Source organism: Oculina patagonica, chromosome 9 (assembly GCF_052425735.1).
Source record: "Oculina patagonica isolate OP01 chromosome 9, crgOcupat, whole genome shotgun sequence".
Lineage (NCBI taxonomy): Eukaryota > Metazoa > Cnidaria > Anthozoa > Scleractinia > Oculinidae > Oculina > Oculina patagonica.
In genome coordinates this window covers 12,173,438-12,198,897 of record NC_135766.1, presented here as the reverse complement: position 1 = coordinate 12,198,897, position 25,460 = coordinate 12,173,438, and the positions used below count along the sequence as shown (strand labels likewise).

The following is a 25,460-nucleotide window of genomic DNA, read 5'->3' as shown; positions in this document are numbered from 1 at the left end:
AAAGTTCATCTACAGTGGAAAAGAGTGTTGCGCGACCACCTTTACAGCAAGGCGCCCAAAAGTGTGACCACCTTTATTAATTCACATCTTTCGTGCAACCACCATCCAATAAGAAGCCAGGCGGTTCCAGTTGACTTCTGATTGGATTAATCTGCACGGAAGAATGTGAATAATTAAAAGTGGTCACACTTCGGGCGCCTTGCTGAAAAGAACCACATGCACAAACAGCGGCTGCGAAGGAGACTATATCCATAGTAGCATTGGTGAAACGTATCACTACACTCTTCCCATTCCCTTCCTGCTATCCTTGTTTCTTATGCAATACAGATTTCTCCTTGACCCCACGTTTTTTCTTTTTCTTTTTGCGCTTACCATATCTTAACCTGAGGATATCGTTTAATACCCTAGACAAATATCGTTGTGTACCAGATTGAGTGTTAAAGGAAGGCAGTTTTTGTAGCTGGTAATAAAGTTGGTACGGTACTGTTTCTATGTAGATTGGTCGGTTAAGGAGTCCGTTAGTTAGTTGTGACTTTCTGTCTGCTAATGCCGGAAGTTGTTGGTAAACTGTTCTTTGTCTTGGTTGAGTTATGACCTTGGCGTTTGGATATGCTACATTTGGGGGTGTCAATGCAGTCCGGTATGTCACAAGTGGAGGAGAGGTAAGTTGTCCACTACCCTTCCTCAACTGGTGTAGTAATAGAGGCACTTGTACTGGTTTCTTACTGTGGAACTGTTTGGCCAATGGGCCAGCAAACATACCTCGTACTAAGGGAGTACTGGCTGACCCTGTTACAGGATTGTAGTACGCAACATAAGGGATTTGTGAATGTTGTTTGGAATTTCCATAAGGAACCTTGTTGGATTTTGGTACAGTCGCTTTTCCTGCCGTTTGTCCTGTTACAGTCGGTTTACTTTTTGTCATAGCTTTGTTGTTAAAAGCAGCGCTGTTAATTTGTAGTGTTAACTTTTGCAAGGAGCTTCCATCCAGTTTCTCACCTCTTGGGCTCGCCATTTTCGTAAGGGGCTTGTTAATCGTTTTAGGGTAATAATAGTAGTATAGCAATACCTGGGGCGACGCTGTGTATGGAGAAGCTGGCAAATGGGTTACAAGGCCAGCACTTGGATGATAATTTGGTAGAGTGTTACCGTTTGCTTGAAAGCGTGAAAAAGTAGATGACCGACTTGACGCCTGCGCTATCGGTGAAGCCTGGTTTCTCCAAGCACCCCAAGGCCAAGAATTTTGCCCAGAAATAAAATGTGGGCTAAAAGGGGAAATCTGCCTTTGTGGAATTCGTTGTGGTATTTTTTGTGTAGCGGGTGCTAGAAGACCTTTTGAAGGTGACTGCATCCTCGCTGATGTTGTTAGAAGTCCGTGCTGTACATTCAGTGAATATGGCGGCTTTGGGTAGCTGGTAGCATAATACAGTCGACTTGGTGGTGTTTGCTTCTGGGTCAATGTAGCAAGTTGAGTAGATGGCATCTGTTTTTGCCATGGCGATGATGCTGGAACATGGCTATATGGGGCGTGGTTAGGCTCTTCTAACATGGCCATCTTATCTGCGAGTGATTGTTGTTTCTGTTGTTTTGGAAGATATATCGGTACCTGAGCTTTGGGACCTCCGGACTGAGGATTCTTGTTACTCTGTGTCGGCGGGGGCTGCATTACTTCAATTCTCGGTTTCTGAAGGAACGGTTTTTGACTCAAAGACAATTGTTGAAACGGAAGAACGTAAGGGTTTTGAGTATTTCCTGCAGTTCTGTTCCTCACAGGAGCACCTTGAAAAAAGTTCATCTGCTTTATTGGTCCTAGTATCCGTTGACCTGCTTGAGTTGCTGAAGATGCAGGAAAATAAGGCCTTTGCAAACGTACAGGTTGGCCTTTTCTTGTGTTTGCCAAGGGCGTGTGCCAAATAATTGGCGTATGAAACTGTTCAGCACTGTTTATCCTACCCAAAGATACTTTTGGCTGAAAAATCTTTGTACCTTGATTTTGGGGTCCGTTTGGATTTTTTAGGGCATTAAATGATTGAAACTGCCCTGCAAAAGTTTGTTTTAAAGGAGCTCGTTGGCCTCCAACGGTATTCATTTGTGGCACCACAGCAGAAGGACGATTGACATTCACTTTTTGCATGACGGCTTGGTTATTATGTTGTGCTAAAGCTTGAGCTGAAGTCGATGCTAGCGTGCCAGGCGGATAATAGGCATTCAGTGGTTGCATACGTACTTGCGTCTGATCATGCCTGTTTACAGTTTGTGGTAAAAGTGGTGGGGCAACATTGGGCTGACGATTGATATTCACTTGCTGCATACTCCCTGGAGTGTTGTGCCTGATTGAAGGTTGTGTTGCAAAGGGTGCAACCAAACCAGGTGGATGATTGCCCCACATATTGGCAGACCATATCTGCGGCACTTGCTGAGAGGGGCCACTTAGCGGTCTAACGTTTGTAAATGTTGTAGTTCTGCCAGGCATTTGCGGTTTGTTTTGGCTTGGAGGAGCTGAATATCCCTGAGGTGGCCCATACAGTGCAGAAGGATTTATACCGGAGCGATGAGGCACTTCAGCAGTTAAACTAGCAAGGATTTGCTGTAGATTACTGGCAACATAATCTGTAGGAGCTGGTTTTCTCTGATAGGACGGGGCCAGGGAGGCTATTCTCTGAGGAGCAGCTGGGTGCATTTCGTGGAGAGGAATAGGTCCATTGTTTCGTTGCCCATTTATAGGCGGAGTCATAATTGCGGCAGAGCCTCTTGTCGTTGAGGGCCCCTCTGTCACTTTTTTAGGGTTATGTGCTAAAGAGCAAGAAAGAATACATTCAATTAATTCATTTACGACTTTAGGCAAAGCAATGCAAAACAAATCCCCGAAAAATATTTTATAAGTTCCTATTAACACTAACGTTCATCTAATTGATGATAGCAGAGTGCTCTTCTTAAAGGTGAGTTTTGATTTAAAGTTGCGGAAAAAATAAAACTTTTGAAACCTTTGAAATTGAGATTGAAACTTTTAAAGTTGAGATTTGATTTCATCACAGTGGCCAAATGCACAGCCTAAATGTTTTTGCCAACCCTGACGCTTTTCACTTTCTTCCACAATAATCAAAGTCTTCAATTCGCAAAGTGCCCTTCCAATGACTTTACTATAATTTTGTCTGCACCTTGATCTTTGAATAGTTTATTAAAGCTCTTACAATGTGCTGTTATAAGTCAAAAGTGTGCTTTATAGAAGCAAGTCACACAACTGTTATCGCTCTAGATACCATTTTTTATATGTTTTTGCTTCGTGACTTGATTTTTCTTTGTATCTACACTTGCTTAACGGCTTGTACAGATAGTGAAAAATCAAGCCATTTGTTGGATATTTTACGGTATGCCATAACTATAAAAAAAATTTTTGTGGGTGAACGAAAGAATGCGTAATAAATTAAATTTAAGTTTTAAGAAAGCCATAAGGTAACTTCTTTAATTTAAATAAAAGATGATAATCGTAAAACACGTACTGAAATAAACGCGGCAGTGTCTCATCAATACTAAAATTTCCAGGCGTGGCAGCTCGCAGGGGAAGATGTAGAACTCGTCTATCATTCCTCTCAACAGGCGATTTCCAAATTGATGCTTGTGGCGTCCTGTGGAGAATAACGGAGGTGAGAAAAAACTTCTCTAGCATAATTGAAATTCATAAAGCCGTGCAAAGAGGCAAAATATTAACCGAGAAAACTAAATTTGTGCACCAAGGAAAAATCATCCCCAAAATTACCAATTCAAATATACAAAAATCAGCACGAGTAGTCTTACATATTTGCACTCGGCAAAAACAGCATAATGGTTGATGGTTAGAAAATCCCTTCTACCATCAAGCTCTTAAATTACAAATTGTCAAATTAAAATCAGTTTCTAAACATTACTGATTAATAAATCGTCTTTAGTTTACGAGGGTAGCACGTAATAGTCTTGCGACTAACAAACCTGTGGCCCACGGATTCCCGATCGAATTGCAATTTAGAAGTGTTGATTTTTGTGGAGGGAGGAAAACCGGAGAACCCGGAGAAAAACCCTCGGAGCAAGGACGAGAACCAACAACAAACTCAACCCACATATGACGCCGGGTTATTTCTTGGAGCAATTTTTGTTTAATTAACATCTTTAGTTATATTTTTTACATGTCTTCTTGACACTAGGCATACTAGGAATTTAACTCGTTCAAGATACCAACCTATTCCTGCCTTGCCTCCCCAATCCAGAGACAACAGACCCTGTCCCTTCACTTCCTCCCGCATGTCTCCATTGACAAAAACCTTAAAAAAGAAAATAAGTTGCAGCTAACTAACTTAGGAAATGAGATCGCAACATGGGGGTGGCCTATTAGTTAGTACGACGGCTTTGCGATTTAGGGTTCAATCCTTTGTCTTTCAGTTGTGTTATTGGACGACAACTTTACTATCAGTTTCTTATGCTGCAAAGGAGAGGAAGCTATACGACTTTTTCATCTGTTCTTGTGTCTTTCATGCAGACGTCTGATTAGAAATATCCCTGTCTTAGCGCCAAGTGTACAAAGTGGCAAAAACCCTGCACACTTGACGTATCTCCCATTTGGCGATCTGTCGATTGCATCACTTGCATTGAATAAATAAAGGTCAAAAGAATCATTACTTCTGTTCGATATGCGCTTTATTTCATTAACGAATTAACCGTGCCTTTTTTGTATTATACAATCTTTGTTTTTATTGCACTACTTACTCTTGCTCTCTGTTTCGCCGCGTTGTATGTAGCCGTAATTTGTGTCCAGATCCCTTCTCTAACGACAGGCCGGGTAAGCAGTGTAAATATGGTATCATGGTTCTCGTTTCTGTGAAACCAGCGCACTTTTCCATTTTCAATTTCAAAGTGATACTGTCCATCTTTGTGTTTCGAATGGCTTCCAACTGTGTCAAATATCGATTGGATGCCCTTATTTGTGTCCAGTTTAACCCAGGTTGATATAGTGATTCCTTCTCTTGGGATTTTATTAAAGTGTGCCCCGTCTAGCAAAACGTCTCCTCCTGGGGATGATAAAATGATTTGAATTAAACAACAACAACAACAACAACAACTACAGCAAACAATATTGTTTGAGAAGAGGAGCAGGGCGGTCAACGACAGTGTTTTATGCAGATCAAGAGTCGTTGCTTACGATGCTTTTGGTATTATTTTTTCTGATTAGCAGTTTCATTCGCTCGCAAAAAGTATGAAGGCGAGAACTTGACAGAGTAGAGAAGAGTTGAGTTAGAAATGCACCACCACTGCTGCAACCAGGAAGTCAAATATTTTTAGAAGCCAGTGCCAAATGATGCTCTTTGAACCCTTTTTTTTATCAAGAATTTAACTTCGTTTGTTTGTAAAAAGAAAAGAAACTTCATCAGCCCATCTCTTCACATCATGGCTTAGATATTAAGCGGAATGATTCATCTTAACATCCCTTTACAAAATGTATTGAAATTAAGGCTTTGTTAATGCTCTTACCCAGCAGGTTGGCGGCATTGCCACACTTTCCACCATGTGGCACGATTTGCGCTCCGTTGGCAAGGACACCGCTATTCTCACTTCCAGAGTCGTCCAGCAGTGCACCCTGAGTAAACTTGTCGAAACTTAGATGGACTGAAGGTGGACAATGGGCTGAAAGGGAACAAAATACCTGTCAGGCGGCTACAAACTCCGCGAATAATATAAATGTCTTAGTGGTTAATTACGTTGCGTTGTTACGTTTGGCAGCCCCTTTCAAAGCACGTGCAGCTTTACATTTATTCAGAAGTTGCAAGTACCCTTCTTTCTTATTTTAGCAGCTTGTGGTCGAACTTTCAGGTGTACTGATCGTTACCTTAGGACGTGATTAATTTTAAGTTAAGATGTCCAATATTTGTGTCTACAAGAAATAGGTAACAGGGGTTTAAAGATGACACAGTTAAAATGGTAGACTCGAAGTAGATGTTTTGTATAGATGAATTGTATTTTCATCGAGCAGCAATTGTCCATGATTATTTTCTACAAGCTGCCGTTACTGCCTTACCATTAAAACTTATAAATACTTTTATTCATCCATAAGCAGTGCTCCAACTTCTAATCAAAATCCAACTCAATAGAGATTTCCCATTTTTCCTCCAACATTTGAGTCAACGGGAGTTTTGATTGTTTAATGACGGTATTAGGCTCGTTACTTGGGATTCTTCTTCTGTAAAAACCTTGATTTTCATGTTAATTAAGGATATCCTGCTAGGGTAAAATTCCAACAAGCAATACGACGTTGGTACAGCGACATTAAGGCTAATGAATTGACCATATATGACAAGAGCTGTGGTGACATTCCGAAAGCGAAGTGCAGACCTTTGTTTGATATTCAGACTGACCATGCAACCCCATTCCTTATCCCCACTGCCCTTCTAACAGAGTCTCATTAAAGTAACATAACCACAGCTGTCGTCTTACATTCACAGTAGTCACCAACGTATCCCAGCCGGCAGACGCATTTCGATATCCCGGTTTTGCATGTTCCTCCGTTCTTGCAAGGGTTTGCTAGGCACGTCCAGTCCTTGTCTCGCTGGGTCTCAACTGAAGTAGATCAAAAGAAAACATGATTAGCCTTAACGACTGCTAACGCGCTAAATTGCATCTGTATAAAAGAAAATTGTTAAAATTTTGTAAACAATTTGAGCGCGAGAACAGTGCTTCTTTAGTTGTTATTGTTTTTAAATTCGTATCGAAAGTGTCTAGGATCAAGCCTCCTTAGTGTCCTCCTTAGTGCCCGCCCTCCTTGGCGCCAATCCTCCTCCCTTAATGGATGAAGGGGCGAGTCCTATTGACATAAGGGAAAGAGTAGTGACAAAGGAAAACAAGACCTCGCTGCCCCTAAGTGCAAACATACGAAACGATCTACAGTCAACTCTCTCTAAGACGGACACCTTCGGGACCGGCCTCAGCTGTCCGTCTTAGAGAGGTGTCAGTCTTGAAGAGAGTCGAGGAAACATGACACCAGTAATTTTGAGATAAAAAAAGCTAAACCTATGCACAATAAATACTCGTCTGTTTTGAGTGTGTTGAAAGTCGCTTTCTTAAACAAAACCTACAAACAGGGACACCAATAATTTCAGAAAATTGTATCGTTTGTTCATTACAATCGATAATTCACTGCTTCACGTAAGCAGAGAAGCTTCATTGTTTTGGTTAGTAAGCTTGGTATGCGCGTATCCTTAGGGCGCTGACAAACTTTGCTTTATCGATATGAAGATTGGAAATAATTTCACGAATAAAACATGATAAAAAACACTTCTTAAGTGTCCGTTGATGATTTCAAAGTGTCCGTTGTCCGTCTTAGAGAGGTTTCCGTCTTATAGGGAGTTTAGTTACAGTAAAATGACTGAAAAACGGCAGGGACCATCCCCAGGTGTCCGTCTTATGGAGGTGTCCGTCTTATAGAGGTGTCCGTTAAGAGAGAGTTGACTGTATCATAATGCACTGTTATTCGCTTAAAAGTATTCTAAAACTGTCCCTTAAATTTCCCACCTCCTACCACTAAAGCAAAATGAAAATAACCTTCTAAAGTCGAATTTATAATATAAACTAAAAATCGAGTTATTTCGAAGGACCTTCCTTTTCTTACCCCAGCAATCCAGACCGTCACCCACAAAACCATGCTTGCAGATACAGTGACCTCCAACACAATGAGCGTTGCGATCACAGTGCTGACACTCCTCTGTGTGAACAAAGAAAATCAAAGGCTTATTTCTATAGGGCTGAAAATTTTCCGAGAAGTAAATTTCCAAAAAAGACAAAAAACAACAACTAACATTCTGGATTTCGCTTCTGGGTTTGAAACTTAAATGATGATCTTAGCTATGAATTTATTTGTGCTGTATTTTGGGATTCCACGGTTAAATTTCTTAATTTCTTGCTTGTGTTGAATTAGTATTTACCTCCTTTTCCAGGAAAGAATTTGGGTGCTGAAGAGTATTTGTATGCTCCAACATCTGAAACACGAAAGTTTCATAATCAGTAAATTATTCTACCAGGATCGTTCGATAGATTGCTCCAGCCAGGCATAACGTTCCTGGACAGCTGCAAATAATGTGCTAAACGTATTTGTTTTGCGTTACGGCTTGAAGTATTATTAATACCTACACACACGGTTAGTTACCCCACAGTATGCTGAACATTTTTATAAAGATGAATAACTTGTTGCTTTCTAATAAAGTTGTGTTTACGAATTTTCTATAAATTTTTCAGGCTATGCTACTGCGATCAGTAAGCTTGTAAGAAGTTCTCTTGATGATGATGTCGAAGAGAGTTAACACCCAGTAGTACGTCACTGTTGTTTTGTTTTGTTATTTGGTCTGTATAAAACGAAGACAACGGGGGAATCCTTGCTTACTATATTTACCACATTAGCATAAGCTCATCAGTTTGTGATCGAGCTAAAAAATATCAATTTCGAGCACTGAAAGAACATGGCAGGAATAACTTGCACTATAAATTTCCAAAGTCTTAATATGCTAAAGAGGCAAAATTTAAACAATGACGTCGGCAAGAATTCCCCTATAGTCAGATTGGAGCTCGTGATATCTGCATCTAGATCTTCACGCAATGTAAAAGATGCATAACGAGCTACAGAAATCACTGTTGTTTTTGTATCATCCAGTACCAGTCTAGTCTAGTAAAAGTCAAGTGTGTTTTGTCAACAGTCAGTCAAACCTTCACATCTTGGTCCAGAGAAGTCACCACGGCAAAAGCACTCGAAGCTATCGTCAATTGTTTCAAGACACACGGCAGAGTTGAGACAGGGATTGGAGGTGCAAGCATTCGCTAACGTTTATAAAAGATAAGTGTTAAGTCATAGTCAGTGTCTTTAGGAAGAAGTAAGTAGTGCTAGTAACCTACAGTTCAATCACAAGGAATTGTTGTTGTTACCGGAGTCAGTTGGTTATCACAGCTTAACAATTAAATTGGAGAATCAACCGGGACCTACTGTAGTACTGTGTTGTGTTGAACATGCGCTGTTGCGCTGTGTGTCCCACTACCACCTGAAGCCTAGACAAAACTTGTCGTGATTAAAGAATATCACATGCCCACTTTTTGCAAACATCTTAACTTACGAGGGGATAAAAATATTTTATCCTACCCTCCCTCTGTTCTGTGTTGGTTCATTTCAACATTGAAATTGAAATGAGGGAGGAGGCTAAAAAAAAGAGCTGTGGTAGCCAAATTAGTGAAAATGTGGCTAAGTGGCCAAGCTGTTTAATCTGAGATCGTTGCATTAAACCACATAAAACTATTTTCTCCTGCGGGATGTCAGGATGCTAAAACGGAACATGACCCTTTATTGACAGCGATTTTGTTGGAAAGCTGAGAGATGTCTTGGTGAGTGAGCTCAGATGGCGTTACCTGGAGCTGGTCAGTATAAAAACCGAGTGGCTTTGTTTATAGGGAGGCACCAGTCATACGATAGAAAAACATGAATCGTACTGTCTTTGTCTAAATGCACAAAACTAGGATCTTGTTCGGCTTTATTAAATGTGAATGTCAGTGGCAAGGTAGTTTCTCAGTTCCTTTTGTTTAATTTCCTTGCTGCTTTTTTTTTGCTCAATGGATAGCTAAACCAAGCTATCAATTGAGTTCTGGGTACAAGTTCTGGATTTCGTAAATATTTATATACGTTTTTTCTTTGAGGCACCCTGCAGCGATAAGAAGTTTATTATTACCTTTCAAGTGTTCTGTTGTCTTGCGCACGGGTGACACCTCAGTGATGAAGTTGGCTGATGAAACAGGATGTGGCGCGGGCGCCAAAGCCTGTTCAGGAATTAGCACTGAAAAAAAGAGCAAACCACTGTATCAACCAATGAATTCCCATTTTAGACTGAAGCAGTCATTTTCAACTAAGATAGTAGTCTTTGATTTGAGCTTCTGAGTGGGATTCGGAGTTTACATATTACCTTTATAGTATCAGAGTAGTTTTTGGCCAAACACTCAGTAGAGTAAAGAAATATCCCTATAACAAAAAGTAACTTTAAAGGTATTGACAAAAAACAGTGTACAGTGTAAGTGTCACTCTCTCAACCTCTGACATCTTTGTTGTCGAGTTTTGTTTTTGTTTTTGAGTGTTTCATCCAAATTATTCTATTAGTGTCATGGAAAATTTCGTCGTTGAAATAATTGATAATGCTCGAGTTCTTTCATTGGCGAGTCTTTTCCTTAATACAAAGCCCTATGTACAAAACTTTTGCAGACAATTTAATCATTTGGGGGAGTCTTGATACTTCTTGTCACTACATCCTGCGGACACCGCTGTTAAAAACAGACTGATATACTCTTCCACCTTATTTTTCTCTTCGGCTTCAGGCTTACCGTTGCATCTGGTTCCTCTATAAGCCCGCGGACATTTGCACAGGTATACTGTGTAGAAGACAAGGCAGCTCCCACCATTATTGCATGGATTTGGATAGCAAGGGTTGTCTGAAAATCGAAGACAATAGCGCGTGTTTTAGTGCATTAAGCTCACATAAACAACGTTAAACATTTGGATCTGCTGAAAAAGAAAAGTTTTAAACGAGTATCTTTAGGCCAGGATGACTGTATCCGTGGTTTGACTTGACAGTAATTTGCCTTTTTCTCTCTAAAAAATACTTGCTATTATAATCTATTAAATGCTTTTTTTCTTGAGCACAATTGGTCCAAACAGTCACCTTATGTCGCCAAAAGTAGGAAATATCAAATAATATCCCCAAGTAATCTCTTCCAGTTTTCAAGCTTCGTGTTTTACATTCACCGTTGTTCATCCCAACAAAATTGCTAAGTCGCTTCATGCTACAGACACCGGGATAAACTCCAGCCTGTATGGGGCACTAGGCTCGTCGCAGAATTTACCTTAACTTTAAAGATAACAGTGCTCCATGTAAGAATGTATAGAACTTACTTTCACAGTGGGGGCCGTTGAATCCCTCTCGACACTTGCATTGGTAACCTCTTCCACGAACCGTTACACACAAGCCGTTGTTTTTACACGGATTGGGCACACACGAGTTAACTGGAGGAACATGCAAGTTACATGTTTTAATTAAGGACAAACAAGTATTTAAACACCATTACTCCATTTTACCTTTTGCCACATTCAGAAAATAGTTTAACTTTAATGTGACGCCCAGTAAAGCTCAACTTATTGTAAAGCATGTTTGAAACTTGATCCCCTTAAAACATTAAACATAGCAATTTGGTAATAGGATAGTAAAGAATTTGAAAGTGTTAACAATGAAATCAAGACTAAGAACTGCTGATAACGCGTGTATGTGTATGGTGCTGTGTGTTATGATGGAGCTTTGAATCAACGCGATTGCAGTTTAATTTGTAATTTGTTTATATATTTAAATAATTACTTTTTAACTCATTTATTTACTTATTTTGTATTTATGACTCTTTTTATCTAGTTAGATTTTCGAAGTGAAAATAGGTTGTTTTGTGCAAAACGGAATTAGTGAAGGTTCGCAGAAAAGTGCAAGGTCATGCTCCACCGGGACAAAAAGGTACAAAAAATGTCATTAAAGATGTGAATATTGTTCATCGTGGTGTAAGATAGGTAATGAACGTTTATTCGTTTGTCTCACGATAGAATCGCTTTAATTTGAGATGTTGATCGCGACGTTTCGACTGCAATACTGCTAGTCTTCATCAGGCGATGAGGTCGATTTTTTGCGCGTCGCTATTTATGCACGTTGGTTCGCTGTGATTGGTGCATTTCGATCCTCATTATTATTCCGACTAACAGATGATGTTCCCTCAGAGGTCCGCTTTGTAGTTGAACGGCTGTTATGCTTTCTGATCGTAGGTATCCATGCTTCAGGAATTTCAATTCCGCTATCTCTATTGATGTTATTAGAATGAAGTCTTATTTGGATAGCCTCTTTGACCCTGCGTGTGTATCGGTGAGGGTCACGATCGATAAACTTGACTTGATTCCATATAGGAATATGCCCCGTTTCGTTTGCATGCTCCGAAATTGCGGAGGTTTGTGTATGGGCAAGCCTTATGTCTCTGTCGTGTCTTAATAACCAACAGCCCACTATTCGTTTTACCATGGAAACCGAGAAAGATAACAGCATTCCCTTTCTCGACACGCCAGTTATAAGGGATTCAGACGGCCTTCTTACTACTAGTGTATATAGAAAGCCCACACACACTGATCAGTACTTAGCCTATGACTCACACCATCCTCAGTCGGTGAAGCGTGGTATTGTTAAGTGTCTATATGACCGAGCCAAACACCTCATAACAAAACCATCAGTTATCTCTCGAGAAAAGAAACACAGTTATCGTCGGTACTTGTTTCTAACGGTTATCCTTCTTCGTTCATACGAAAACTTACTAAGACCACAAGAACAACAGCCAACAACAAACCCACGCAGGAATTTAAATCTACTGCGGTTTTACCCTATACTAAAGGTGTATCAGAGGTTCTTCGCCGCTGCCTACAAGAACAAGGCGTTCGCACCGTCTTTAAATCTGACACAACTCTTCGGTCTTACTTAGTACGACCGAAAGGCGCCCTAGAAACAGGCAAACAAGATGGTGTTGTATACAAAATTCCATGTGAATGAGGCAAAGTATATATAGGGGAAACAGGGAGAGCGATGCAAGACAGAATAAAAGAACACGACAGAGACATAAGGCTTGCCCATACACAAACCTCCGCAATTTCGGAGCACTCAAACGAAACGGGGTATATTACTTTATGGAATCAAGTCAAGTTTATCGACCGTGACCCTCACCGATACACACGCAGGGTCAAAGAGGCTATCCAAATAAGACTTCATTCTAATAACATCAATAGAGATAGCGGAATTGAAATTCCTGAAGCATGGATACCTACGATCGGAAAGCATAACAGCCGTTCAACTACAAAGCGGACCTCCGAGGGAACATCATCTGTTAGTCGGAATAATAATGAGGATCGAAATGCACCAATCACAGCGAACCAACGTGCAGCGACGCACAAACAATCGACCTCATCGCCTGATGAAGACTAGCAGTATTGCAGTCGAAACGTCGCGATCAACATCTCAAAGTGATTATATCATGAGACAAACGAATAAACGTTCATTACCTAAGTACAAAAAACTTATTAAATAAAGACTTGGGGCTAGGACTTCAACACCCATATACTCGACCTTCTCTCTAGATCCGTGTATGAGTTGTAATTATCAATAGTCAAGTTATGCCTTACCTTCACAGTTACGTCCCAGGAAGCCGTTCTGGCAGTTACACTTGTAACGGCTGGCCTTGTCTCGTAAGCAAAGGCCGTGGTTCCGGCACGGATTAGGAGAGCAGTGGTCCACTAACGGAAAGAAAACAAGCATATTACATCGTATTTATTTCATCACATACTCGGTTCATTTAATTTCCCGTTTTAATTTGCTAAAAAGTCAAATTTATGACTTTCAGACCGTTGACAGTCTTGCTGCTGATCTTAATTGTGTAAGGCTTTGGCTCGAATAAAGTTCCTATGCTTTGCCATTTCTGATGCGAGTTTACAAACAACGAAAGTAAGCCAAGTAGCGCTGATGGGCTATTTAAATTGCGCAGATGGGTAAATGCGAAAAAGGAAAAAAGAGGCAAGGCGGAAACGGGGTTGCTGGACGGCTACATACAATGCTCTCATTTTTTTTGAAATTTTCGACTGTTAAAGCAATTTCGTTGTTTAACGACACCTTTACCTGAGCATGGGCTCAATATCTCATCTCAACCTACGGAAGCTACTCGACCTATTCTGTCCCTCCTCTTCCCCAACGCAATCGTACACTTCCCATGGTCTAAGGTAAATTTGGTATTTTTTTCGTATATGCTACATTACAAGTACAATACCATCAGCACTTTTTGTGAAAACATTCTGCGAAAATCACTGACTGTGAAAAGGGTCCAGAATATTCGTATCGCTGTCCCACTAAAATTCGGGTCCATTCCGCAATTCGGTGGTTTTCGTAGTAAGGATTTGTGAAAATTTTACCTTGACAGTGAAAACCGGTGAATCCTGGCTCGCAAGCACAGCTGTATCCTTTTCCTTCTTCTACCACGCATACGCCTCTGTTTTTGCAAGGATTTGGAGTGCAGTAATCCACTGAAAAGCCAAAAAAAAATATCGTATTAACAATGAGGTGAAAAAGAAGGGAAGAAGTTTCTTTCTTGACAGTAATTTGCTATGATTTTAGTCTTTGCTGTGCAATACGCAAAGATCAAATTAAGCTAAAAAATCTACTCAATGACAATTTCTCACCACTTAAAAAGATGGAAGTAGCTGCTTTTGTTTATATGATGAACCAGGTCGTCTGGAAGCCCTGACTCTACTTACACCAACTAGACTTTTACATTCCAAAAAAAAACTTTGAAAAAATAATTTTGACATGTGTTTTCTGGTTGTGTGTGAAATCATGATATTGTGAATGTGACAGTACATGAATTTATGATTGACTTATGTTGTGTTGTGTGATAATGGGCTGTTTCTGTCAGAACGGTGCAGTGTCACACTTGAGTCCACGTCCTTAGTTGTTTGTTTGCATTCGTAAATTTAAAACGGGACAGCCATATCTATCTCGGGGTTCATTCGTGGTAAAACTGGAGCATGCCAAAATCTACATGCAATACATTAAAGAAATATTCCTGTTTTCACTACATACAAAACTGAACATTGATTAAATTACACTTGATCGACTTACTATGAGGCTTTGGGCGAACTCTTTGCACTTTGGTTGCTTCTGCAAGACCAAGTGGTCCAATTAGAAGCTAATTTAAATTAAATAATAAAGATTAAGCTTGGTTTTCTTATTCTCTTTTTGTTTCCAAGACTGAAAGACCCTGGATGAACTGTTTTCTATAATATAACATATTAAAGTGTATATCGTAATACTAAGTATCATTTGTTACATTTAACAGGTTGTCTTGAACTAATTCACATTGTTTTGTCCTTTCTAGACCACTTAATTCAAATTGTCTTCAATTAACTTATTGCAATACTGTTTAATTTTAATTAATATAAGAAAATTATTTGTAAATTTAAATCTTGACCAATCAAAGGACGATAAATAGTTGGTATTGTTTTTATGTAAATTATGACAACAGTTAATAAAGCATGAGTGAATTAAATGTGACGGTGAAATTAATCAACTTCTGAACATGATGTAAGGCAGTGTAATGTGCTGTGTTATCGGCCCCCAGCAGCAGATAATTTCACGGAAAATAATGGAACTGCAAAGGATGGGCTATGCAAAGGTAAGGTGATGTGAACTATCTCCTCTGCTGCGCGTTGAACGTCACTTTAGGAGACGAAAAAATCTAAATCTAAAGTTTAATTGGGGCCACGCGCCTGCACTGCCAGAGGTGCTTTTTTTTCGGTTTTTGAAGCATCAAGGAACTAGATTTATCGGTAATTGCTCTGGATTGCATACTAGCCCTTCGCAGCTTGTATACCAGCGTTTTACAGGTTTCCCTAGGTCCTAGCATGTCCCGATGGAGAGTGGCACTATAACAGTAAGTGTCTTGTCCGGTCAACGCTCGTGCCCGGGATCGCTCTACCTGGAGCTAGCCATAAGGCCAGTGAGCCTCCCATGAGACAAACTAACAGTAAATGTGCAGATAGACGAAATATTAATGCGTGTGATTGCTCGCCCGACTTTGTATATGTGACCCTCCACGGGAAAACAGGGAATAAGGTGAACGCACGCGCACGGCACGCTCGCACGTTTAAACAAAAGATGCGTGTCGTATAAAAGAAGCATAATTCACATCGAGTAAGAAAACAACCGTTTTGACGAGAGATATGCCGTCTGCAACGGCGCACTGTCTCATGGTTAGAGCCCGCAGCATCAAATCACAACGGCGATTTTACAAAGCCAAGCTCATTTTAGGTTAAATGTGAACGCTTTTATGCTCTAGTACGTTGCAGAACTGGGTAGGAGGTGAAAATTAGTTTAAAAATCAAGTGATTAAAATGGTTTTATGCATTTTATTGTTATTTGCTAGTTCCGGTAACATAGTTATTCTCAACGCTTTTGCTTCTCAAGGTCAACTATTCTTAAAAAGTTCTTTGTCTTTATAAACACATCAGCACATTTTCTTTGACATGCTCGTAAATGGGACTTGCCTTCACAAGAAGCGCCAGCAAACGCTGTGGGGCAGCGGCAAACATAGTTGCCTTCCTCTCCCAAAAGGCACGTACCACCGTTATTGCATGGGTTTGGAATACAAGGGTTGTCTGTGAGCGAGCGAGGGAAATATATGACATGTACAAGCGAAGATAAAAAAAAACAGGTAGTAAGAGAAATAATTACATATTATAGCTGACCACTGCACAAATCCCCAAATACCCTTTCTTAATCTTAAGAAAAAGTTTGGGTCCGTGATAATCCCTAAAAAAGCTTTCTATTCCTTTCAGTAGTAATTGTTTTTCAACCAATGCGAAAAATCACTCAGTAAGCTTAAGCAAAATTGGAATATAATAAGAAGACAGCAGAATTTTTGGATAGAGTTTTAAATGTTTCTGAAGGAACTCGTCGTGTAGCCACTCTAGTGGCAGAAAGCGTACATTAACATATTTTTCAGGTGATAACTCACTTATCTCGCAGTGTTTTCCTTTGAAGCCCTTTGTGCACGAGCAGTCAAACGAGTGTCCATTTATAGAACAGGAGCCACCGTTTTGGCAGGGATTTGGACTGCACACAGCTGCAACGAGGTAAAACAAAATTTCATACAAAATAAAAAAGATACTTGTGGCAAATAATTGGTTTATAAACGTAAGACAAACTCTTTGAAAACGTAAAATTCATTTTAAACGGCAGGAGATTTAGCCTGCTAACGCTAAAGGATTTTCTGCATCTCGCCGAAAAGCAAAACAAAAAAAGAACTATTAAATGAATATATAAAATCCATCTGCATCCGTGGTAACTGCAGGACTAATCCAGTATTGCATCAAGCGAGATTACAGTTTTATATGTTCTCAGAAAAAAAAAAACAATGAAGAAACAATGTTGCGTTTTGCCAAAGTTTTTTTAACCTTGGACAATGCATACTTTTGACTAAAAAATAGGCAAAACGGCAAAAAGAAATTTCAGGTTGAACAACTTTATGCTGTTTTAGCAACAACCGGCGGGCGTGAGCTCTTTTTAAAAGGATATCAAACTAGATTTATTTACTTACATGCTGTTGGTTTGTTGTTTGATTGTAGAGCCAGTCCTGTGACAGCGTGTGTTGGACTTGCAGCTTTTAAGTTGTTGGGAAGTGCGGTGCTGTGGAAAACCGGCACGTTGTGTCGACCGTCTGCATTTACCTGGCTCACAAATTCTAGGTGATGTAGGGAAAGAAACGAAAAAAGTAATCCATACAAACAGTTAATTAAATATAGGCAACCAAAACAACTTCGTTACCTTATAGGTATACAATGTAAGATTAAGGTTTGATTAATCTGCTGCCCAACCAGAATTCCTTTTACCCAAATAGCGGGAAAAACCTTAACAAGAATGTTCTGATAAAACTTAAAAATATGCTAAAATATGGACTAAGTTGTTGTTACTCTTCTGTTGCTTTCGTCAGAGTAAAATGATTACAAATGAAAAACAAATGAATAAATTAAAGTTCTAAAACTTTTCACGGTCCCTAAGGGATACAATAAAAGGCAAATGGACTTTAGGGAAGGGCTTGGGTTCATTTACAGAATGGGTGTTTAGAGTGGAATGCAAAGATCCCAAGAATAAGCGTTTATGTCGGCTGCTCATGCCATGCTCTTTTATCTCCACGGGATGAATAACATCTTTAGTCATATCCGCGTGTTTTTTAGTTCTGTTTAATTGGCGAGTCATTATTGCCTCAAGAACAGGCTTATACTTTGCCCCATTGCCCCATGACCCCCCCCCCCCTCCCCCACCTCCCCACATGGGAGTTGTGCTCTGTAATGTTCTGAAAATTAAGTTTACTGTTATGTAAAGTTTTGTCGTTTCTGTTCACCTGTACAGTTCCTTCCGCTATATCCCGGTGTGCACTCGCACTTATACCCTCCAAAGGCTGTCCTGGAACATGTTCCGCCGTTCATGCAGGGATTCGGGTGACACAAGTCAAGTTCTTTGTAACAGAAATGCAATGTCGTGTTAGTCATTGTACATGTTTATTGTATACGTTAGTGGCAGCGGGAAAATCAACACGGTTCGAGCTAAACAGTTTTTTTTCCCGTGACAAAATTGAAATGTCTTTTAACGTGGCAACAAAGCGTTCTTGAGTAAGCGTCGTACAAGTTGAGTTAGAAAGGGTTTATTTTCATGAACGAGAGATGATGCATGTATTCAGTTTAGAATTATTTTGTGTATTCGGTGATACAATTGATAAAGGCTTTTTCAAGTCCTTAACTGTAAGGTGTGTTTCTCTAAGGCTCTTGAATAGTATAGAATATAAATGTGGTTAAAAAAAAATCTGTCTTTGAGTCAAAGGTGCAACGTTTTGTTTATTTATTTATTTATTTTGCCACACAAAAAAAAAATAATTATGAAAAAATAGATAATACAAAATCAAAACAAGATAAAATTAAAACAACACTACAATAAAATAAGATAGAAACAAAATGGGGAGGGAACCTAATAAAAAACCACGGGCGAGGCTTGTGCTTAGGTTCCCTCACAAGAAAAACAGATGACTGGTTCAGGTACCGAAGTAATGACAAGACTCTAATAGAAGACGGAATTAATAGTTATCAATAATATATGCTTTAAGCTTTTGATGCCAGTGATGAGGCGAAATTTCAGGTGGAAGTGAATTAAAAAATTTAGGCCTGACCTGAAAGAATACGGAGTACGGAGTCATGTATTTTAGTGCATAAAACGCATGTGGTCATGCATAACACACACGCCAACACATGCAATAGGTAAAGGATAATGAATCTTCTAAGACAAAATACCCTCTTAACTGTTCCTGGCCTTTCATAAAATTTGTTTTGTTCTGCAAGGTTTCTTTTGTAGTACTTACCATTACAGTTTTTCCCTGTATAGCCCGGTTTACATGCACACATGTAGTCTTCCTCGTTGATCTCGATGCATCGCCCGTCATGCAGGCAGGGACTTGGATTGCAGAGGTTCTTCACGCACTGATAACTGTCCACTCCTGTTTGATGGCATTTGTTGCCAAACTGGCATGGATTGGGTTTGCAGAGATCGCGTTCTAAAACAAGTTGATGAGAGTTAATAGATTCGAATTCTACTTGTATCAAAACAGCATGGATTCAGATAACTTGTGTAATCTTGACTACTGCTTGAACCTATGCCGTGTGTTTATCAGCTTATCGATGATACATGTATTTTAAACGAAATGTTAATTTTCTCCCAAACTGAATCTAAGCTAAGTTAACAATGCATCGAGACGTCTGACGTTTAAAGGAGAAAGCTTAAAATCCAGCGTACATGAAGGAATGAACAGAACTTCACGAAGTAAATCCGGATCAACCATTTTTTTCATACCAAAAAGGCTGTTCCGCACTTTTTGTCGAAGTAGCACAATAATCAAGGGAAAGAGAAATAAAACCTCTTCCTTGCCATCATTGCCAAGTCAACACGAGAATATTGACCCACAAAAGCTATCATTTATCTCTGGCTTATGGAGTAGTTACCGGCCCTATCCTCCACCCAGGGGTAAGGAACTAAGCATATGGGTAATTATACATACCCCTGGATGGGACGCTAGTTCAACCAACCCCAGGTTGTCAGTTTACATTAACAGATCGCATTTATACTCTTGCAGTGGGGCCAGTTGTTGTTTATGTCGGATAAATCGCTATCCACTGGATAGTGCTTTATCATGCGAAAGCGTTGTTTATCATTTGAATAATTGGGGCCTGGGTGGAGAGAGGCACTGTAAGGTAAAGCATATTATTCACTGCCTAGCCAGGACCTCTCGATACGAAGTTCATCTCGCCGAACAATTAGGCAACTGCGTCTCTGACATTGTCATTACTGGCTTAGCTATAAATTAACGTAATGTAACAGAAAGTTAAAACGAACCTTGACAGTGCTGTCCTTTGAATCCCCTAGAACAGTTACAGACAAATCCATCATCCGTGTGAAGACAGGCACCGGAGTTAAGACACGGATTAGGGCGGCAAGGATCCACATCTACACGTAACACAAGATATAACTGTTAGCGACGCTTAATTATCTCACTCACTCGTACTTTTAATATTTCCATAACTACGATATTTGTGTCAATGCCACTAGAATGTCTTGATGAAAATTAAATTAAAATTACTTTCAAAAGTGGGCGAATCAAGCAACGCCAACTCGTTCTAAAACACTAGCCTGCGTTGCTGGCACGATTTCGCACAAGGGGGAGTTGTTTCGGCGGCAGAACATCAAATGAGAACGCCTAAGTCGCGAGAAAAATAGAGAGTAGTTCAAAAACAACGACTATTGCAGTTACGCAAGCTACTAAGATATAAGATAAGAACTTTATTTAACGTAGCACTCCATTTAGCTCAAATTCAAATGCATGAAATGGATTTCCCCCAAAAATTTGACCTACCTTGACAGTGTGTGCCACGATATCCTGTCGTACAGTTACATAAGAAACCCAGCTCATCGTTGATCTCCATGCACATTCCATCATGGAGGCAGGGGTTGGGATGACATCTGTCTTTTTCTATGAATAACAAGTAGGGATTAATTCGTAACCAAATAGCTCTAGCTACATAAAATACGTAAATATGTTGAATGGAATATATACGTGTGAGGTGGAATCAAATGAAAAAAGAAGTAAAGAAGAAAAGTCGATACTTCTACCACAATTAACAAGCCATTTTTTTTCAAGTTTATTTCTCCTACCTTCACACCGTGACCCTTTATATCCCGTGATGCACTGGCAGGCGAACCCAGTCCCTCCTACAACCTCTCGGCAGTAGCCACCATGCTGGCACGGATTAGGACGACATTGATCGATTTCTAAGACCAAGTTAAGCACAACGTTAGCGTATCAGGACATAAACAATTCTTCTTAATATCGTTCTTGTTGAGTACCATTGCTAACCCAGGTAAGAGCCTTCTCCAAGAACACAACACAATGACCTGGCCAGGGCTCGAACTTGGACTGGAGTCCAGCGCACTTACCATTAGGCCGCCACGCCTCCCACTTAAGAGTCAAAAATTATTTTATTCTGTTGAAGCTGGTTTAACAGAAAAAAAGATGTTTGGTTGGTGTGAACTGAGTCGAGTTTTCTTACCCTGGCAGGTTGATCCTTTGAATCCCAGAGTGCAGTTACAGGCGAAGCCTCCACCAATTTCCGTACAAAAACCACCATGGCCGCAAGGATTAGGCCTGCAGGGATCTTTTTCTAAAATGAAAAGGAAAGGAATTTACATCTCAAACGCGATAACGCGGAAGTATGTTTCAAAGCTCTGTGTTGTTGGGAATACGGGCATTAGCTAATATTTTTTTCTGCTATGTAAGTCTCCAACTTGCTCGTGAGAATGCAGCCGAACAAACTGATCATTATGTTATCTCTTATCCATAATTACACACTTAGAATGAATAAATGAATGTCTTGGTTTCGTTTTTGATGTTAGCATCTCTTTATGAATTTTACGCCTACCCATACACGTGGTCCCTCTGTATCCCAGAGGACATTCACAATCAAAGCCACCACCAAAGTAATGGGCCATGCATCGTCCTCCATTAAGGCAAGGGTTTGGTTGACATTCGTCTTCCTCTTTAAACAAAAATTATATTTCATAGAATAAGTATGCTTTAGTGAAAGTAAAGAACAGATACCAACTGTTTATTGACTGACTGAAAAGCAAATAACACACCTGTGCAGGTCTCTCCTCTATATCCCGTGGCACATCTGCAAACAAATCCATCGGATGTAGAAAGACATTTTCCTCCATTATGACAAGGGTTTGGATGGCATGGCTCCCTCTCTGATTAAAAGAAAAAACATGCAGAATATTGGCAAAACAATATTATTAAATGCTGCTCTAATTTCTTAAAGTGACTTCAATGCTTTACTTTTTTTCAATGTTAGTCTTAAGGTACTTACCGTTACAAAATGTTCCTCTAAAGCTAGCAGGGCAAGTACAGACAAACCCTCCTTCCTCTGCCTTACAGGTTCCACCGTGTTGACATGGATTGGACAAACAACTGTCGACCACTGAAGTTTTTAAAAAAACAGAAATGTGATAAGACTGAGAATTAGATTTTTAGAGTTTAAAGTAGCTTTCAGGTTTGCATATAGGCCATATATGTGATTAGAGAAAAAAGAGAATTGCAACTATTAGGGACTTTCTTGCATTGATTTTACATGTAAAAGTTCTAGTTAAGTTTTATGGATTTAAGCTATTACATACAGTCCGATTCTTTATACAAATCGTCTGTCATGAATAATCAGCTTTGCAATCATTCTGTATCTAAATCAAAGCAAAATGGTGACCTCTACACTCAAGCTGTCGTATTTGTTTCGGGTTCCTTTCAGTCAAACAATACGCATAGGGCTGTTCCTTTCTCAAATGTTTGTGCGGTAAAAAGAAAACAAAAATGAACTGGACAAGTTTTACTCCTAAGACGCTGAAGGAAGTTCTGAACCTAAACGAAATCTCTGACTCATTAACATCGCTAGATTTTTTAAATTCTTGTTTTGTTGTATAAATGGTGGACAAACGAGTTAATCGTAATTTCTTTAGCACTTTGTCATAAAAGTACATATGAAATTCTTCTCTATCTTTTCTCTTTTTTCCCATGCCGTCATTTGATTACCCAACACAATATTCTTACTTTTACACTGCTCTCCTGTGTAACCTCTCCTGCATGTACATTTGTAATGATCTCCTTGTTGTAAACACCCTCCTCCATTGTGGCAAGGATTAGGTTCACACGGGTTCTTTTCTAAAATAATAATTAAGTAGTTAAGTAGTAAACTAACGCAGAACACTAACTGATATCAATACATGTGGGTAATATAAAATAAATTTCTTTGGATCAGCTTTTCTTTGACGCAAGTTCGGGAAATTGGTCTTGATTGATCAATTTCAACAAAAAAAAAACGCTTAATGCGTGCGTTTCTCTTAGATTTTCAATTAAAGCTTTCCTGAGATCAGCCAACCTTCATCAAGAACATTCACGAAGGCTCTGTCCTGCAGAAAAAATTACACCATTTGATATTCTCATTGACGAATAAGTTCCTTTCAATTACCCCATGGATGAGTAAATTTTAGTAGTAATTGCCCATTTTTTCCTCCAGCGCTTCCAAAGTTTCCCAGTAAACAATGTTCTCCTATGCGCTATTCGTATTTAGCGAGGGCTGGGTTAATTATAATGTGGTAGCCTACATTCGTAAGTTGTCTCTTTTTTTTTTTGTCTTTTTTTTTGTCTTGTTTTGTCTTTTTTTTTTTTTTTTAACTCGGTCTTACGTGCTTGTTCGACTTCCCCATATAATTATAGATCAGGGCACAATTGATTGTTAGAAGTATTGCGCTTGTAGTTCTCTCTCGCAATCTGGCACAAAGCAAAGGTTCCTGGTAAATGTACCAACTTTGCTGGAGCATGGTGTAAATCGAAGAACAGACGTAACAGGATTAGTTTTTGTCTATGTTGGATAAAAGATTGCTGTGCCATCCATTGCTGAAGATTTTACGCCATCCAGTTACAATAAATTTTACTCGCAATTTAGGGCCTGTAGTCTCCTACCGGGAACCTTTTAGCATCCAATCTCTTGCCCGGCGATCTTGTTCTTTCTGATCTTGAGCGATCGAAACCGTTCCCTTTTTAAAAGGTTCGTCTCGTGCTTTTTCCCAAATAAATAGAATTGTTATCAATAATGATAAAGACTGTTATAACTCGGGCTAATTTAGTCCCCGCATATACAAAGTTTCAATCTTTCTAACGACATCAGTGAAAAGTTAAACCATAACCGTGACCACCACCAGCAAAAGAACATAAAACATTAACAGTGTTTTGAAAAAGCAGTTCTCAAAATCAGTTTTGACTGTAGAAAATTACAATCGGAAAAATTTAATTTGTTTAATTTGAAAGATATCTCGTAGTCTATTTTTACGAAATGTCGAAGCCGACACGAAAAACCAAAAGACGTAGTACGCTTTACACCTTTTTTAGAGAGAGCTACATGTAGAAACATCGAATTTCATCTTACAAGATTTATATATTGGCGGACAAGCAAGCAGATGATGAGATATACTATAAGACGCTCAGAAGCAACATTGAGAAAAGATTAAGATCGTGAGAAACTTTAACAAACACTAGCATTTCCAGTGTGACCGTGAAAGGGTTAAAAGACAAAACCTGTTGCTTTCACCTGCTCTGACAAAAATGTTACCGTGGTACCTCCGGAAAACACTAGGAAATACATATTTATGAAAAGTAGGTCTTTTGTTTATGCGGTCTTCTCCATTATTTCTCCTCAAATTTGACCAAAAATATTGGGTAAAACGTTTGTGTTACTAAAATTTGTTTACGATTAAAACTTGCCTTTATTCTTTAAAGCAGACTGCTTAAATTTAAGGGGAGTAAATCTTAAAACGCGATTACGTTTTGAGCGTTTAAAGACACATGGACTTGTTTTTATTTTGGGAATCGATGACTGTCTTGGCTAAAAATGTTTTGTAGAAGTTTCTTTTTCAGGTGGCCTTAAGGGTCGAATGGTTATTTAAGAATAGTTCTTAAATAACGAAATCCCGTTTACAGCGCTTACAGTAACTTGCCCAGTAAGACTACCAAATAACAACTTGCGTGTATTAGGACGTCTCTGAAAACATAGAATGGCCTTTAATTCTAGCATTAGATTGCTTTTTGTTTGAGTGCTCTGTGTAAAAACAAGCTTCTAACACTTTGGATTTGATTACATGAAGCTTTTTAGCAAACAGCTCTGTGTCATGCGCACATACGTACCTTCACAGTTTTCTCCTTTGTATCCAGGAAGACAGATGCATTTGTGACCTCCCTCGTAACCCAAGCACTGACCTCCGTTCTTGCAAGGGTTGGGAATACACATATTTAGATCTAAAGAAAAAGCGAAAAACAAATCAGGGGCCTTAGGATTATGTATTTTAGTCATCAATGACTGTATATACCTGATTGAAGAGTTGTTGACCCATGCAAAGCGTAAACCGTGAACGATGCGCCCCCAATGCTTACTGGGAAATCGGGATAAACAAATCGTGGATTGTGACAGAATAAACTGATAATCAAACAGGTTACATAAATCATGCTCTCAAGGCTCTCAAAGAAAGAAAACATCTTGATTATCAATAAAATGAATATGACTAAGCTTACCTAGGCTGTCTACTTAGAATACTATTGGGTTATATCGTTCATAGATTATGCTTTTCACGTTTCTTCAATTAGGTATATACTATATAGAATAAATGGTTTGAACCCAGGGGTATCAGCAGGTCGTATAGTGTGATCGTCCGGGCTAAAGT

At 39.4% G+C, this 25,460-nt stretch overlaps 1 protein-coding gene across 6 annotated transcripts in view; it reads right to left on the bottom strand.

Moving 5' to 3' along the window:
- LOC144666194 (uncharacterized) overlaps positions 1-25,460 on the bottom strand; it is a 39,921-nt gene that overhangs the window by 3,363 nt on the left and 11,098 nt on the right. Inside the window, exons 10-38 of one of the 6 annotated variants that reach the window (XM_078527562.1) lie at positions 24,928-25,038; positions 22,798-22,908; positions 22,067-22,177; positions 21,837-21,947; positions 21,620-21,736; positions 21,251-21,361; positions 20,856-20,972; positions 20,557-20,673; positions 20,040-20,150; positions 19,012-19,203; positions 18,004-18,117; positions 17,200-17,343; positions 16,618-16,725; positions 16,148-16,258; positions 14,724-14,762; positions 14,018-14,128; positions 13,238-13,348; positions 10,937-11,047; positions 10,369-10,476; positions 9,726-9,830; positions 8,719-8,829; positions 7,944-7,997; positions 7,631-7,723; positions 6,460-6,582; positions 5,500-5,652; positions 4,738-5,039; positions 4,214-4,295; positions 3,501-3,626; positions 1,070-2,793 (exon numbers count right to left, since the gene is read on the bottom strand). In XM_078527562.1, coding sequence (XP_078383688.1) covers positions 1,070-2,793; positions 3,501-3,626; positions 4,214-4,295; positions 4,738-5,039; positions 5,500-5,652; positions 6,460-6,582; positions 7,631-7,723; positions 7,944-7,997; positions 8,719-8,829; positions 9,726-9,830; positions 10,369-10,476; positions 10,937-11,047; positions 13,238-13,348; positions 14,018-14,128; positions 14,724-14,762; positions 16,148-16,258; positions 16,618-16,725; positions 17,200-17,343; positions 18,004-18,117; positions 19,012-19,203; positions 20,040-20,150; positions 20,557-20,673; positions 20,856-20,972; positions 21,251-21,361; positions 21,620-21,736; positions 21,837-21,947; positions 22,067-22,177; positions 22,798-22,908; positions 24,928-25,038 — 5,039 coding nt within the window. Of the gene's footprint in view, positions 1-159; positions 2,794-3,500; positions 3,627-4,213; positions 4,296-4,737; positions 5,040-5,499; positions 5,653-6,459; positions 6,583-7,630; positions 7,724-7,943; positions 7,998-8,718; positions 8,830-9,725; positions 9,831-10,368; positions 10,477-10,936; positions 11,048-13,237; positions 13,349-14,017; positions 14,129-14,723; positions 14,763-16,147; positions 16,259-16,617; positions 16,726-17,199; positions 17,344-18,003; positions 18,118-19,011; positions 19,204-20,039; positions 20,151-20,556; positions 20,674-20,855; positions 20,973-21,250; positions 21,362-21,619; positions 21,737-21,836; positions 21,948-22,066; positions 22,178-22,797; positions 22,909-24,927; positions 25,039-25,460 lie in introns of those variants that run through there. The other 5 variants (XM_078527556.1, XM_078527559.1, XM_078527558.1 and 2 more) reach the window with 5 other exon arrangements.